Source organism: Cricetulus griseus, chromosome 3 (genome assembly GCF_003668045.3).
Source record: "Cricetulus griseus strain 17A/GY chromosome 3, alternate assembly CriGri-PICRH-1.0, whole genome shotgun sequence".
NCBI lineage: Eukaryota > Metazoa > Chordata > Mammalia > Rodentia > Cricetidae > Cricetulus > Cricetulus griseus.
Window position 1 is genome coordinate 31,691,549 of NC_048596.1, and position 14,185 is coordinate 31,705,733.

The 14,185-nt window shown below is 45.5% G+C and overlaps 1 protein-coding gene across 1 annotated transcript; it reads right to left on the bottom strand.

The window, feature by feature from the left end:
- Positions 1–605: 605 nt before the first annotated feature.
- Positions 606–9,302, bottom strand: Mlana (melan-A). Its single transcript, XM_027406766.2, has 4 exons — positions 9,232–9,302; positions 5,353–5,449; positions 2,003–2,131; positions 606–674 (listed from the first exon to the last, which is right to left on the bottom strand). Exons 1-4 carry the CDS (start codon positions 9,300–9,302, stop codon positions 606–608), a joined length of 366 nt encoding a protein of 121 aa, XP_027262567.1.
- Between the last annotated feature and the right edge of the window lie 4,883 nt (positions 9,303–14,185).

The following is a 14,185-nucleotide window of genomic DNA, read 5'->3' on the forward strand; positions in this document are numbered from 1 at the left end:
TATTGATAGTGTAACAGAAACCAGAGACCTCGGACCAGACCAATGACTTTTTGCAATAAACACTTGAAAGTAAAGATATATGGATAAAAGGGTTTACTGTGCAACTCACTGTGTCATGCTACAGCTTCCACGACAAGACTTTTTTCCCCTTTCCCCCCTTTTTTTCTCTTAAATTTTATTTTATTGGGGAAGAGGCTTGCAAAGGCAGAGAGTGGACACAAGGGGTAGGAAATGAATGGACTCGAGATGCATGATGTGAAAGACACAAAGAAATAAAAAGAAAATTTTAAAAATCTTTTCACAAAGAAATCAGATGCTCCCAGGTCATCCGTGTAAGTTCTCCCCTCAACGATGCTGATGGCTTAATAGCATCACTTCCAGGACAGATAACATGCATTAAAGTGTTTATTGAAGCATTTCCCAGGTTCCTGTTTCTCACCATTCCTCTGTGTTCCTCTGGTTGCCCTGGCAAGAATTTAGCACTGGCCTGTTAGTAGATTTGCACATCGTGTAGCATTCTAAAGAAAAACATGGGCGTGCACCAGCCTTAAAGCAAAAGTGGGAGAGGAATCATCTCAGCATTCTCAGACGCTTGTTGCTGGTGCTCAGGGTGAATACGGTGGTGGCAACTGGTCCGAAGAGAGCTTCTCATAGGCAGGTGGAGCATTGGGAACCTGTGAAGATGAGGCAGGGGGAGTGAGTGTGTGTGTTGTGGGGATGAGGCAATGCAGTTTGCAAAATCTTCATACATGTTTCTTGTCCAATGGGAGTAATTGGTAAGTTTCACAGCGCATATTTTGAAACGGTGGTGGGAAGGGGAAACAAGAGATGAGAGGCTTTCCAAAAATCTAAAAGTGGATTTATGCCTAGATTATCCATGTCAGAATTGCCAAGTCCTAACTAGAGGATTCTTTTTTCATTTGTTTACCTTATTTACTTACTTTGTTTATGGGGGCAGCACCTATGCCACAGCACACATGTGCTTGCTAGAGAATAACTTGAGGAATTGGTTCTCTCCTGTTACCAGGGAGGGCCCAGGGATCAAACTCAAAGTTGTCAAGTTGGACAGCAGGTACCCACTGAAGCACCCCACTCACCCATGTATCCTTAAAGGCGTATTTAGGGCTGGGGGGAGGGGCAGCTCAATGATAGACATCATACAAAGACAAAACCATGGAGGTTGGAGAGACATATTTATCTCGCAACTGAACACAATGTATCAATCATTCAGTTAATGCTCACAATTCTAGATGTTGCCAAGTGGAAAATGAGACAGAAAAGTCACTAGCCCTAGGTCACAAACAGTAAGTCATAGAGCTAAGACTCAAGCACCGTTAACCTGACTTGAGAATCAATGTCCATTACTTAGCTCTGCTTAACTATTGGGCCACTGCTATAGAGCAGAAATGCAAAACTCAAATTCCTAGTAATGTCACCTTCAGAAAGCAGGTAATTTAGATAAAATACTTAACTTGGGTCAAAATAGTCATTTCAACATGAAATCAAAAGAAGCCCGAAATGGCTCTATTATTTTCACATATTCTGTCTCTGAAATGTATGCTACAAAACTATTTTCAAACTACTGTGTTTCAAGTGTTCAACACATGGTAGTGGCTCAGTTCTAGAGAAGAAAATATCCCTGGGACTCTTACTTGTAGGGCTCTCATTATTGGCTGTAAAATCTAAATATAAGAAGATACAACTTAACAAAACCTGTTTCCCATTTTGTTTGCTTTTATTATAAAATATACAAAACAACAATTACCATTTTTACCTTTATGGAGGAGGGGCAGTTGTGTGGATTGAATCTAGGCCCTCATGCAGGCAAAGCAAGTGTTCTACCACTGAGCTACAATCCCAGCCCTACTTTTGATCATTAATGGCCAGTTAAGAGTTCTGTGACATTAAATATATTCACATTGCTTTTCCGATGGAAATCACTTGGTTCACTGGAGCTGAAAGCAGCTGACATGAAAATGCCCAGTGCACCATCTCCACCTACCACAGGCTGATGGGTTTTTTCTTGAAAAGGCAGTGGGCTATCCTGAAGACCAAGACCATCACATGAGCATTGCTCACCAGGGCAGCTTTCCTTCCGGGGACTCCGGGGACCTGCATGAAGCCTTTTGTCCTGAAATATAGTCATAAGAACAAAAAACAAAACAAACAAAGACAAATAAGAACCGAGTCCATTAAAGAAAAGAGAAAGGGAATGACGTTTTAGAAATGGGCTTTAAACTAGTTGCTGTCACATACTTGCTGGTTCCTCAGGCCACTCCCTTTACCTCTGTGAATGCCAGTTGTTACATCTGGAGTAGTAAGATGGTTAGACCCACTTCTCAGAGTTGTTGGAACTAACTAAAGACAGTGCCAAGGCAGTGCCTGGCATCAGCTGTCCCTCACTGGGAAATTTTGAAGAGAAGGGGAAGACTGAATCTACAAAATGAACAATTCGTGAAAAAAAATTAAGGAAATGGGTCTAGAGAGATAGCTCAGTAGTTAAGGGCATTTGCTTCTCTTGCAAAGGACCTGGGTTCTGTTCCCAGCACCGGCATCATGGCTCTCTTCCATCTATCACTCCAGTTCCAGGGAATCCAGCACCCCCTTATGGCCTCTGTGGGTACTGTGTGCATGCGGTGGTCTTTCATTCATGTAGGCAAACACTCATACACATCGAGATAGATGAGGGGGGAGGAGGTGGGGCTAGAGAAATGACTGCCGTTAGAAGCAGTCATCTTGTAAAGGGCCTACATTCAATTCCCTATACCTACATTTGGTGGCTCATAAACCAGGCAGACCTGCTTCTGGCCTCTATGGACACAGGTACTCTTGAGAGCATACCAACACATAGATATACACACACATATATATAATTTAAGGTAAAAAATAAGGCTGGGTGTTGGCGTTACATGCCTTTAATCCCAGCACTTGGGAGGCAGAGGCAGACAGATCTCTGTGAGTTCAAGGCCAGCCTGGCCTACAGAACAAGTTCCAGGACAGCCTCCAAAGCTACACAGAAAAACCCTGTCTCAAAAAAAAAATATATATATATATATATATATATATATATAAAAGATGAAGGTGTGTTACATTGTTTTCTGTAATATTTTTGTCATGACTAGGTATTGAGTAGAGACAATGAGGTTTGGAAAAACTAATATCTAAGGTCACCAAGCAAGTCAGTGATAGGCAATAAAGCCAAACCGTGATGCCCTACAACCAAGTGACTTTTATGTGACTGTTAAGTGAGAGAACCAAACAGTAAAGACCCAATTACTAGGTAGTGTCATCACTCCATACCAGAGGTGTACAGGTGGAGTGAGGTGGTGGACCGTGAAGTCCCTCCCCTTCTCAGCATGGACAGTGGCAGTATCCTGCAGTTTGTTTGTAGTCTTCTTGTCCACACTTCAGTGTGAACTCACCAGAGGACTGTTTGGTGATGTGTGGGTCCCAATGAGCCTTGCCTGTTTGGTTTATATTCTGGACCCTCCGCTAAAATGCCCCCTGGTTTCCTAGAAAAAGAACTTTCCACTAGAAGACAAGTATGACTGGGCGGTGGTGGCACGCGCCTTTAATACCAGCACACAGGAGGCAGAGGCAGGTGGATCTTTGTGAGTTCAAGGCCAACCTGGTCTACAAAGTGAATTCCAGGACAGCCAAGGCTAATACATAGAGAAACCCTGTATAAAGAAAAAGAGAGGAAGGAAGATGGAAGAAGAGGGAGGGAGGAGGGAGGGAGGGAGGAAGGAAGGAAGGAAGGAGGGAGGGAGGGAGGGAGGAAGGAAGGAAGGAAGGAGAAAAGAAATGTATAATCCACACCTAGGGACTGGAGACATGGACATGCCAGGGAGGCAACCTGGGCACTCAGGGCTGGAACTCAGGGTTCAAATGCCTTCTAGGGAGCTCGAGCTGTGGCTTGTACTGGTGGGGTTTTGTTAGGGTCTCCCTCTGGAGAGAACAGAGAGAAGCTTTGCTGCAGCCTCTCGAAGTATGGATCAGAACCACAGAGAGTTCCCGCCTGAGTTGAGTGCTTTGGTTTTTTTTAGTATACTTTTGCTGTTTCTATGACAATGTATTTTGATGATTCTATGACAATCTAATTTTGAAGTGATGTGTTTGGGAGGGGTGCTTTATTATTTTTTTTGCAGGTTATTCCTGGTAGCCTGTAGTGACCTGAACTCTGCCCTCCTGCCTCAGTCCTCCTTAGTGTGTAAATTACATACAGGCGCCACCATTCCTAGCTAGTAGTTTTAATTTTTTTAATTTTATTTATTAACTTTGTGTCTATGACTGTCTTGCCAAAATGTATGTCTTTGCATTCCTGGTTCCTGCAGAGGCCAGAAGAGTCCCCTGGGACTGTAGTTACAGAGGGCTATGGGCCACCATGTGAATGCTTGGAACCAAACCTGGGTCCTCTGGAAGAGCACCCGGTGCACCTCCCATCCAGTGGTTTTCATTTTTATTTCTTTTTTTTTTTTTTTTTTTTTTTGGTTTTTCGAGACAGAGTTTCTCTGTGTAGCTTTGGAGCCTGTCCTGCCACTCGCTCTGGAGACCAGGCTGGCCTTGAACTCACAGCAATCTGCCTGCCTCGGCCTCCCAAGTGCTGGGACTAAAGGCGTGCGCCACCAACACTGGCAGTTTTCATTTTTAAAGATTTGTTTTTACTAATCCTTGGTTTTCCTTTGAGATCACATTTAAATTTTCCTACCTTGCTGTGCCTTGCTGGCCCCAAAATGCCCAAACTTCATTTTGGACCTACACAAATGTTCAAGTTTTTAAGGCCACCTTCTAATGTTAGCATTATGACAAGTTTGCACAAGCTCTTTACAGGACCAATAGACAGACGGATAGATGGCTGAAGGATGCACATGCTCTTTAAGGACCAATAGACAGATAAATGGCTGAGGGATGCACATGCTCTTTAAGGACCAATAGACAGATAAATGGATGAGGGATGCACATGCTCTTTAAGGACCAATAGACAGAAAGATAAACGGATGAAGAATATTCCAGTGGTGCATCCTGATGCTGCAAGAGGATGGTTTTCTTATGCTGATGTGATCATCATCAGTAAGACTTTGGATATCATGGTATGACTAGTTAGTATGACAGTTAGAAGAACTTAGAATTTGGCAGGGAGATACAGCACAGCAGAGAAGAATGTTTGCCACCAGGCTGATAAGTTGAGTTTGCTCCCAAGCCCCACATGGTGGAAGGAGAAAACCAACTCCAAAAAAGGTTGTCTTCTAGCCTCCACACCCCATACCATGGAATATGCTTATGCATGCACACACATACATGCTCATTGCCAGAGGCTCAGAGGAAGAATGGGACCCTGCAGGGGACCATTACCCTCAAGGTTCGGTATCCACTTCGTCTTCTACAGTACCAGCAGCCGATGAGCAGAGCAATTCCCAGGACCACAATCAGAATGCCAATCCCTGCGGCCCTGGACCAAGAGATAGACATGTCCAACACAGCTCAGAAGCATCGTTCCAGACGGCAATGAAACAACCTACCTCCTCCCTTTTCGTGGTTCAGAAAAGAGTCTTTCAGCTCCAAATCGTTCTCCGTTTTCCGTGCAGGGTGCCCAACCAGACTCCCAGCTCCAGTGTCTAAGGCAGGGCCTAGTTTAGGAGCCTTTACATTGCAGCAACTAAGTTCCAAGCATAAGGGGTGCCCCGGCACCTGACCCTTATGGCGACAGTATATTTCCTGAAGTAGAATAGCCTTTTCTTCTCAACACAGCTTTTTTAAAACAATTTTTCCAAATCAATCCAGAAAAAGGAAGTAGAAATGAATACCAACTATGAGCCGCTGTCATGACCCTGCAGCAAGGAACCTATCATTATCTCCACTTCACTGAGGAAAAAATAAATTCGGAGACCAGTGACTCGCCACCCAGAGCTATCATGAGGCAGAGTTGGAGTCTGAGCCTGAGACCACCCCTGCCCCATACTCTGCCCTGTCTCCTTGTGGCCCAGGGAGGAGAGTCTGAGCTGGACCTAGTGCAGCGTGCTGCTCACTTATCTGTGTATCTGGTCCTGAGCATCAGGGTGCTGTTCTGGGGCTCTTAGCCAGCTGCTGTGTCCTGTGTCCGGAGTTCCCTGGAAAGCATTACAGTTGCTGCAAAGGTCCCTGGAATAGTGTGGCATGTGTGCTCCTGCACGCCACTGCCAGTCAGCTGGCATCTGCCTGATACTCAGCATGATCCATACTGAGGACCAGACTGAACTTGCTAAGAAATGCTCTGCCGAGCTGGGGAATGCATACTACACTGAGTGGCCACAGCGGGCGCAAGGGTGAGAAGGAAGGAGTTTTGCCATTACCACCTACCTTCATCTCAGGGCTGCCGAGGCATCAAGTTTATCCTGTCCAACTCTAGATGGGATGGAGAGACCTGGGAGATGGCTGTACCAGAGGGAAACTCTGCCCTAGTCATGTAGGTCAACCTACATGTAGAGCTTCCAACTACATGACTCAAACACCCAGGTCCCAGGCACTGGAACATCCAGGCTCTGTGCTGCCCAACCCCACATTTCATTTTATCCTCACAGCAATCCTCTGACCTAAACATAGAGCATTTTGCAGTCAACATTAAGCTGTCAAAATGCTCAAGGCTGCACAGCCAGTACATGGCAGAACCAGCAGAGTAAGTGGTACTAGACAGCCATCAAGGAAGCTCTAGGATTCAGGCCGGCCAGACCCAGGTCCACTGTCCAGTGCTGGCGGGGGGGGGGGGATCCATCTAAGATGATGCTGTCTCAAGGAGAGTTCGATGACTCTTATGATTGAAGGCAGCTGACACAATTCCCAGCAGGCTTGTGCTCTAACTTCGCCCTCTGCTCTTTCTTTGAGTGTCTTGACACAGACAGAGCTCTGTTCCAACTCTTTGTGCACAGTCACGTTGTACTTAGAGCACACACGTGAGTGACTGAAAGTGTAAAACATCAAAGAATGCCAGACACCCCAGAGGAAGCCACTGAGGAAGCAGAGCCCCCCCCAGTCACCCAGACACTGGCAGCAGTCACTTGAGGTGTAATTAAAGAACAGGTCCTGGGGCCCCATGTCTGGCCTAAACTGGCTCTTTGTAGAGGTAGCACCTAGTAATCTGCATTTAGGCTAGCTCCCTGGATGGCTTATTCCCACTCAAGTGAGTAAGAACCCCTGTCTACTGCGGCTTCAGAGAGAGCTGTCAGCAGGTGGGTAGCCCTTTTTGACTGGCTATGGGAGTTCACTGCATACCATTCTTTCTCATTGTACCCCTGGCAAATTTTAAAGGAGGAGAAATACCCTCCGAGAATCTCAGAGATGAATTGCTTCAATACAGACAATTCTGCTTCCCGTGTGTCCCACCCTCCAGTTTAAACAGGGGCCAGATGAGTGAGATCCTGATACTGGTGGTCTTGTGTGGTGATTTTCTTGTGTTCTTCACTGGTCTCTTTCACAACCCTGCACAAAATCATGTACCATGGTGTTTCAGGTACTTGACGGTTGCTTCCTTCAAGGACTGAGGTTAAAAGTGTCACTGCACTGTGTTGGGGCCTCAGGTGATGTCAATGGACATGATGGCACCCACATATGAAGACTGAGTGGCTGTTTTTCTTCTGTACTGGAACCTGAGACATCTCTGTGCTCTTCTGACCCTGCATAAGCGCTTTGCCCAGGATGTAAGAAAGGATGAGCCTTCAGTGAAGGGGTTACTTTACGCGAGGCTAATAAATTACAGGTGCCCTTAGTACGCTGTTGTCTCCAACTCCAAACCCACCTGTCTTTGCCCTGCTCTGGGATGCTGGCACTGAACCCTGCAAACCCTACTTCCTCTTTGCCGCGGGCCCCTGCAGAGTGTCCCAGAAGAGTCCCATTTCTGTTCAACATCACCCATAAGCCCCCTTTCACACTGCTAGTCAGCTCAGTTGCCAGCTGTCTCCCGGCCACTCCCAGAACCGGCCTCTCCATGCTGTCACTAGCTGATGCCACTGGCCAGACGCCCGAGCACACAGAAACCAGCCGACAGAAATCCCCCTTCAGTCATGTGGGCCCCATTCCCTGGGGTTTCTCCCTCCATTTTAGGTTCCGATGACCCCTGCTTTTCCATTTGTTCGTCCAGCCCCAGGGACATAAGCAGCATCCTGCGGTTTTGCTGACCGTGTTACTTCTGTGCCTTTGTCTCCTCAAGGCCCCCACCTGCTTAACCAGTTCCTCATACCGAAGGTGAAATGACTTATTGGTGTCCATCTTCCTTCCTAGACTCGGGGAGTAATTTTGCATTGGCTGTGGGGCCGCTACTAGCTTCACCGGCTGGAAATGAGGGCTACACACCACAAAGGCTTGCAGCTTGGCAGTTTGCAGGTCTCTTTGAATGGGAGAGTGCCAACATTTGCCTTTGTTAGCTGGTGAGCTTAGTGCTTCGTGGACAAACAGAGCAGCACTTAAATCCCAGCATCGATACATTCTGTTGCACATATCTCCTAACAGTTGCAAAACTACAGTTACAAATTAGCAGGGAAATCACTTTATGGTTGGAGCCACCATGACACGAGGAACTAACTGTATTAACCCGTCACAGCATTAGGAGGGTTGAGAAGCACTGGTCTAAAGCAAAGCCTGGCTGGACTCCCCTGCTCAGGTTTGCCTCCTACCACGCCCTTCTCATTCCTAGAGTTGCTTCCTGCCTAACTCTCCCAGTGGATTCTGGACTTTTTCAGAGATATAGAACAGTATCTTTGAACCATGTACTTAGTTCTTAGAAGTAATAATCGCATAAATACTTATTATTAATTAACTTGGAAGCCCAAACATCTTTCTGTGGGATGGCACTATGGTGCAAAAGTCATGGCCACCATCTTCAGCCTGGAATCTGAGAACCACACCCGGGCCCCTCATCCATACTGGCTCTTTAGCAACTTAACACTAGTCTGTCTACAATGTCCCTGCAGCAGTCCTGAGTGGAGCTGATAGGACAGCTTGAGGAAGGAAGTGTCTGGGTCCTGGACAGATGTTTCCCAAATCAAAAACCAACAACCAAGGCCCGAGAATGCAGACATAAATATCCATATCTAACTTTTCTCACTTCTATCTCCCAACCATTTGGGAGAGGTCTGAGTGAAACCATTATAAGACTTGCAAGTCTCCCTGGGTGGCCGGGGTTGGCATTTGTGGGTGGGAGTCAGCAGGCTTTGTCTGCAAATAGCAAACTGGAAACCCCAGAAGGTCTGCCTTTTAACTTACTCCTCCGTGGTGATGTAAGAGTGGCTGTGCTCCTTCCTGGGGTAACCGAAGTGAGCATCTTCTCGTGGCATTGTGTGGACTCAGAGCACAGGACACCTAAAGGAAGGGTACGTGGGCATTGTTTAGTGTGTCCAAAACATCCTCACCATCTCACAGAGACACGGAGACTGTCCCCCCAGGATGTGTCAACTAGCATACCCTCTATCTAGGTCTTCCCTGTGGGGATTCATACCTCCTCTCATTAATTCCAAGAGCTTTAGAAATAGCTTAGGTTTCTGACACCTTTTAATGACTGGGAGTTTAAGTTCTAAGAAAGTACAAATGAAACAAAGCACTTTAAAACCGAATTATCGGGGAGTGTGTCTCTCAGGCCTTCAGTTTGACTGTAAGATAAAATCAGAGAGGTTTTTTTTTTGTTTTGTTTTCTCTAGCTTTACTGGCCTAGGGCAACAGCTAATAGAACAAGAGGTGGGGCTACAGGGGTGAGTCAGTGTGTGAAGATGTTTGCTACACAGGTAAAGGTGGAAGATGGCTCCATGGCATTGTCTTCTGAGCCCCACAGTCCACTGTGACACTCGTATGCGCGCGCACACACACATGTACACACACACACACACACACACACACACAGACACACACATACACACACAGACACACACACACAGAGACAAACACACACACACACCCCACACACATGTGTGCCTGCACATTGTGTAATATACATTTTAAAAGAAATAAAAGAAGCTAGGCAGTAGTGGTGCACACCTTCAATCCCAGTACTCGGGAAGCTGAGGCAGGAGGATCTCTGTGAGTTTGAGGCCAGCCCAGTCTACAGAGCTAGTTCCAGGACAACCAGAGCTACACAGAGAAACCCCGTTTCCAAAACAAAACAAAACAAAACAAACAAAGATTCATTATTTTTCTCCAAAATTACCTCTGTCCTCCATCTCTGTCCAGGCAGAAGGTTAAAATGCTCAGTGAGATGTTCCCCAGATGTGTGCGCTAGTGACAGAGCATCTTCCAAACCCATTTTTCAACAAGACAAACCTAGCAAGGCCAGGGCCTCATGTCATCTAATAATTTTTTTTCCCCTCACATTCAACATTCAATTCAATTTCTATCTATACGGGTCTCATGGCTAGGAATTAAAAAAAAAAATTTAACACAGAGTCTCACTATGCTACCCTGGCTGTTATAGAACTTAGTATGTAGATTAGACTGACCTTGAACTCATAAAGATCTGTGTGCCTCTGCTTTCCAAGTACTGAAATTAATTAAAGGTAAGTGCCACCACATCCAACCCAAACACACACACACACACACACACACACACACACACACACACACACAGTGTGTATAAAGAATACCAACAAAAATCTCATGGACTACAGTGGTCATAATTAAAGTGAGCTCATTAAAAAGCAATAATGGAAGCTTTACATTTTTACAGTTTTCCATTTTGAAGAACAGGGAGGATGGGGGAGCAAAATCAGGACTTTGTTTTTTATCACCTGATTCTTTTCCACAGGGGACATTTTGCGTGTAATTGTCCTTCCCAGGTGTAAAAAAGAAATTACAGTTGATCTCACGTATCATCTCAGGTGGGTAGTGTAGAGGTGAAACTCATGTTAACAGACAAGAGACTCACTTAATTCTGCATTGTTTCTTTGTATGCATCTCCCTCAAGCTCAGAGCCTCGGCAAACAGTTACAGGACAAGTGTACCTCACCCCACTCAAACCAGCAGAAGTCACTTTGGGTGACAGACTACATCTAGTGTAAAGGGGTTCCTGTCACCAGCAACAACCCCCACCCCCCACCCCGCACTCCGAATCGATATTCTTGGCAACCTTAGAGGACTGAGAGAAAATCTAAGAGACTGTGAACTCCAGAAGTGAGACAATTACACACAGGGGGAGGGGGCAACTCTGCTGACACTTGAGATTCAAGAAGGCCCCGATGGGGGACAAAGGAGTCCCCCAATCCCTGTTCTGAAAGAAGCCAGTGCTCTTACCTTCCTGAGGAGACAGGCCTCTGCGTGCTGACTGGCTGTGTGTATGAAGACGGCTTCTCTGGCTATTAATCTAAATTTTTTTTTCATTCTTGATCTTGAGTCTCATGATAGTCATGGGTCTGAATTCCTAATGGGTTGTCTGTGATTGCTTATTTGGCATGAAAGAAACTAACTTCATTATACCCTTTAGGGAAAACAGAGAGAGAGAGAGAGAGAGAGAGAGAGAGAGAGAGAGAGAGAGAGATCACTCTTGGTGGTGGTGGCCTATGTTTCCCAACTGGCAACACTTTACCCAGGGAAGCCATGCATTTTTAAGTTGCCCAGTAAACTACAGGGTGTCTAGGTAAACTTGCATTTCACATAAACAAGTATTTTTGTCACGCGTCTAATGTAATTTTTTTTTTTTTTACTATAAAAATGCCTCAGCCTGGAAGTGCTCAGCTCTAAATGTGACTTGTATGTCACACTCCTCAATGTTCTGGGATCTTCAAGGACGAGGAGGCAGAAAGATTTTAAGAGTCAGAGGCGGTGGCTGACGAATCTCTAGCCACAACAGGGCAGATGCACTAAAGTACTCAGAAATTCTGACAGCATGCACAAGACCTACTCAAATCAGACAAAGCCCACCACTAGCTGAGGAGTATTCAATAGCTGCCAAAGGGAGAGTATGGGTTTTCATTAATGGGGTTGACCTATGGCAGGTTGACCGAACTCTAGGGCAGATTCTACTTCCAAGAGTAGTTGGGCACCATAAACTATACTCCAAGGGTGAAGAGGAAGAAGAGGAGGAGGAGGAGAGCTCAAAGTTGGGTGGGCAGGGAGGTAAGAGTGGAGGGTGGGTGTAGGAGGAGGTGGAAAAGGAATATGATCAAAATACATTGTCTGAGATTCTGAAATTTTTAAGAAAATGTTATTTTAAAAACATGTATCAAAAATTTTTTAAATGTCTCATATATTATTGGGATAATGCTACACTAAAAAATTCTATTTTGTAAACAGAGAATGGCAGCTGATGCCTACAATGCCAGCACTTGGGATGCTGAAGCAAGAGGATCACAAGTTCAAGGCCAGCTTGGGCTATATAGTGAGACCTGCTTCCAAATACCTATATAGTTTATCTGAAGCCCAAGCTTAACTGGGTGCCCTACTTGCACCCCAAGGAACTGAGGAGTTTGTAGGCTGGGGTCTGGGAAACAAGTCCCAACAATCCATGTCCTCCTTGTTTTCGGAGGCCCTGGAGCTAACTGTCCACTGAGGATTGTGAGTTTCCACGCACTTGCAAGAGACAGATGAAATTTCCCTTTCCAAGGCAACCTACTTGGACTCTCACTAAACCAGGGATAATTCCACTTACCTCAAAATCCAATATGTAGTAATGAGACAGTGGTAACCTTTGCTAACTGGCGGTCCCTAACCATCACAGACAGACAAATCCACCTCAGTTTAAGGAGTACAAGAGTCTTCATCTGCTAGGACTTGGGTGACCACATCTGAGGGCCATATCCTCTCAGAACCTATGGTTCTAGTTTCCATGCTGGGCTATGAACAAGAGCCTGCTTTGTGTGAGGATAATATGAGCCTACTGGAAACTTAGCAACTGTCACTAGAATTAGCAAGGGACACACAAAACAGAGAAGAGAGTTGTTCCTAGGGGAAGCTTGTCTGCTGTGGATCAATCTTTGTATAATGTAAATACCTATTACTCTCATTGGTTAATAAAGAGCTGACTGACCTATAGCTGGGCAGGAAGAGATTGGGCATGAGAGCCAGACTAAGAGGACACTGGGAAGAAGAAGGGTGGAGTCTGAGGAGACACCATGAGATGCAGAGCAAACAGGATGGGAAGTACATACATGAGGTAAACAAGCCTCAGGGCAGCAGCACATAGATTAATAGAAATGGGTTAATTTAAGTTATAAGAGCTAGCTAAAAACAAGCTTAAGCTATCGGCTGAGCATTTGTAATTAATATTAAGTCTCTGTGTGGTTATTAGGGAGCGACTGCTGTGACAGAAAAGTCTGGCTACATCTTTCTGCAAAGGACAGACACTTTAAACTAAGAACTAAACGGCAGAGAGGAGAAGGCCATGCTTTTCATTAGGGCATTAGGGGTGTGGCTCTGTGACAGAGCTATTGTGAGGCCCTGGGTTCAATCCCTGACCATGTTAACAAAGAAAGAAAGAAAGAAAAGAAAAGAAAAGAAAAGAAAAGAAAAGAAAAGAAAAGAAAAGAAAAAAGGAAGAAAAACATCTCAGGTAGAACAACGGTGCATAAGCACTGAGACAGGACCAGAGCATGAGTTGGGCACCCAGAATTGGGACCGGGTCAGCAGATTCTTAAAAACCTACAGTCTGCCCTGCCTCCAAGATGTCCTAGGGCAGCAGTGGCACCAAATTTGTGGGAGCAGCCAACCACTGTCTGGTTTAAGTCCCACTCCACGAGACAAAACTTATACCTTACATTTCACGGGTGACCAAGACCGAGACACTAGATAACTCAGAGACCTAGGGTAAAATGAAATATTACTGGTCTGAAAAAAAGGAAAAAAGCCATTAAGATGAGTCCTAATGAAATTCTGCTCTACTCAGATCAGTGCTTTATCCAATCATCAGAGAGGGTTCCTCCGGCAGCAGATAGGAGCAGATGCAGAGACCCATGGCCAGACACTACATGGAAAGAGATTCTAAATGGGATGTCTCCATCAAATCCCTCTCCTCAAAGCTCAGGGAACTCCAAGAAGAGGATGCAGGAAGATTGTAAGAGCCAGAGGGGCTGGAGGACACCAGGAGAACAAGGCCCTCTGGATTAACTAAGCAAGGCATGTATGAGCTCACAGAGACTGGTGCAGCAAATACAGGGCCAGCATAGCATGTGTTTGTACTATGGCCTCTGCATATATATTATAGCTATTTGCCTAGTATCTGTATGGGACTCCCAAGTGT

Coding starts and splice junctions, on each gene's coding strand:
- Mlana (XM_027406766.2), bottom strand. CDS start 9,302: ATGCCACGAGAAGATGCTCACTTCGGTTACCCCAGGAAGGAGCACAGC. Junction 2,132..5,352: donor GTGGATACCGAACCTTGAGG/GTAATGGTCCCC, acceptor ACTATATTTCAG/GACAAAAGGCTTCATGCAGG. Junction 675..2,002: donor AAAAAACCCATCAGCCTGTG/GTAGGTGGAGAT, acceptor TCATCTTCACAG/GTTCCCAATGCTCCACCTGC.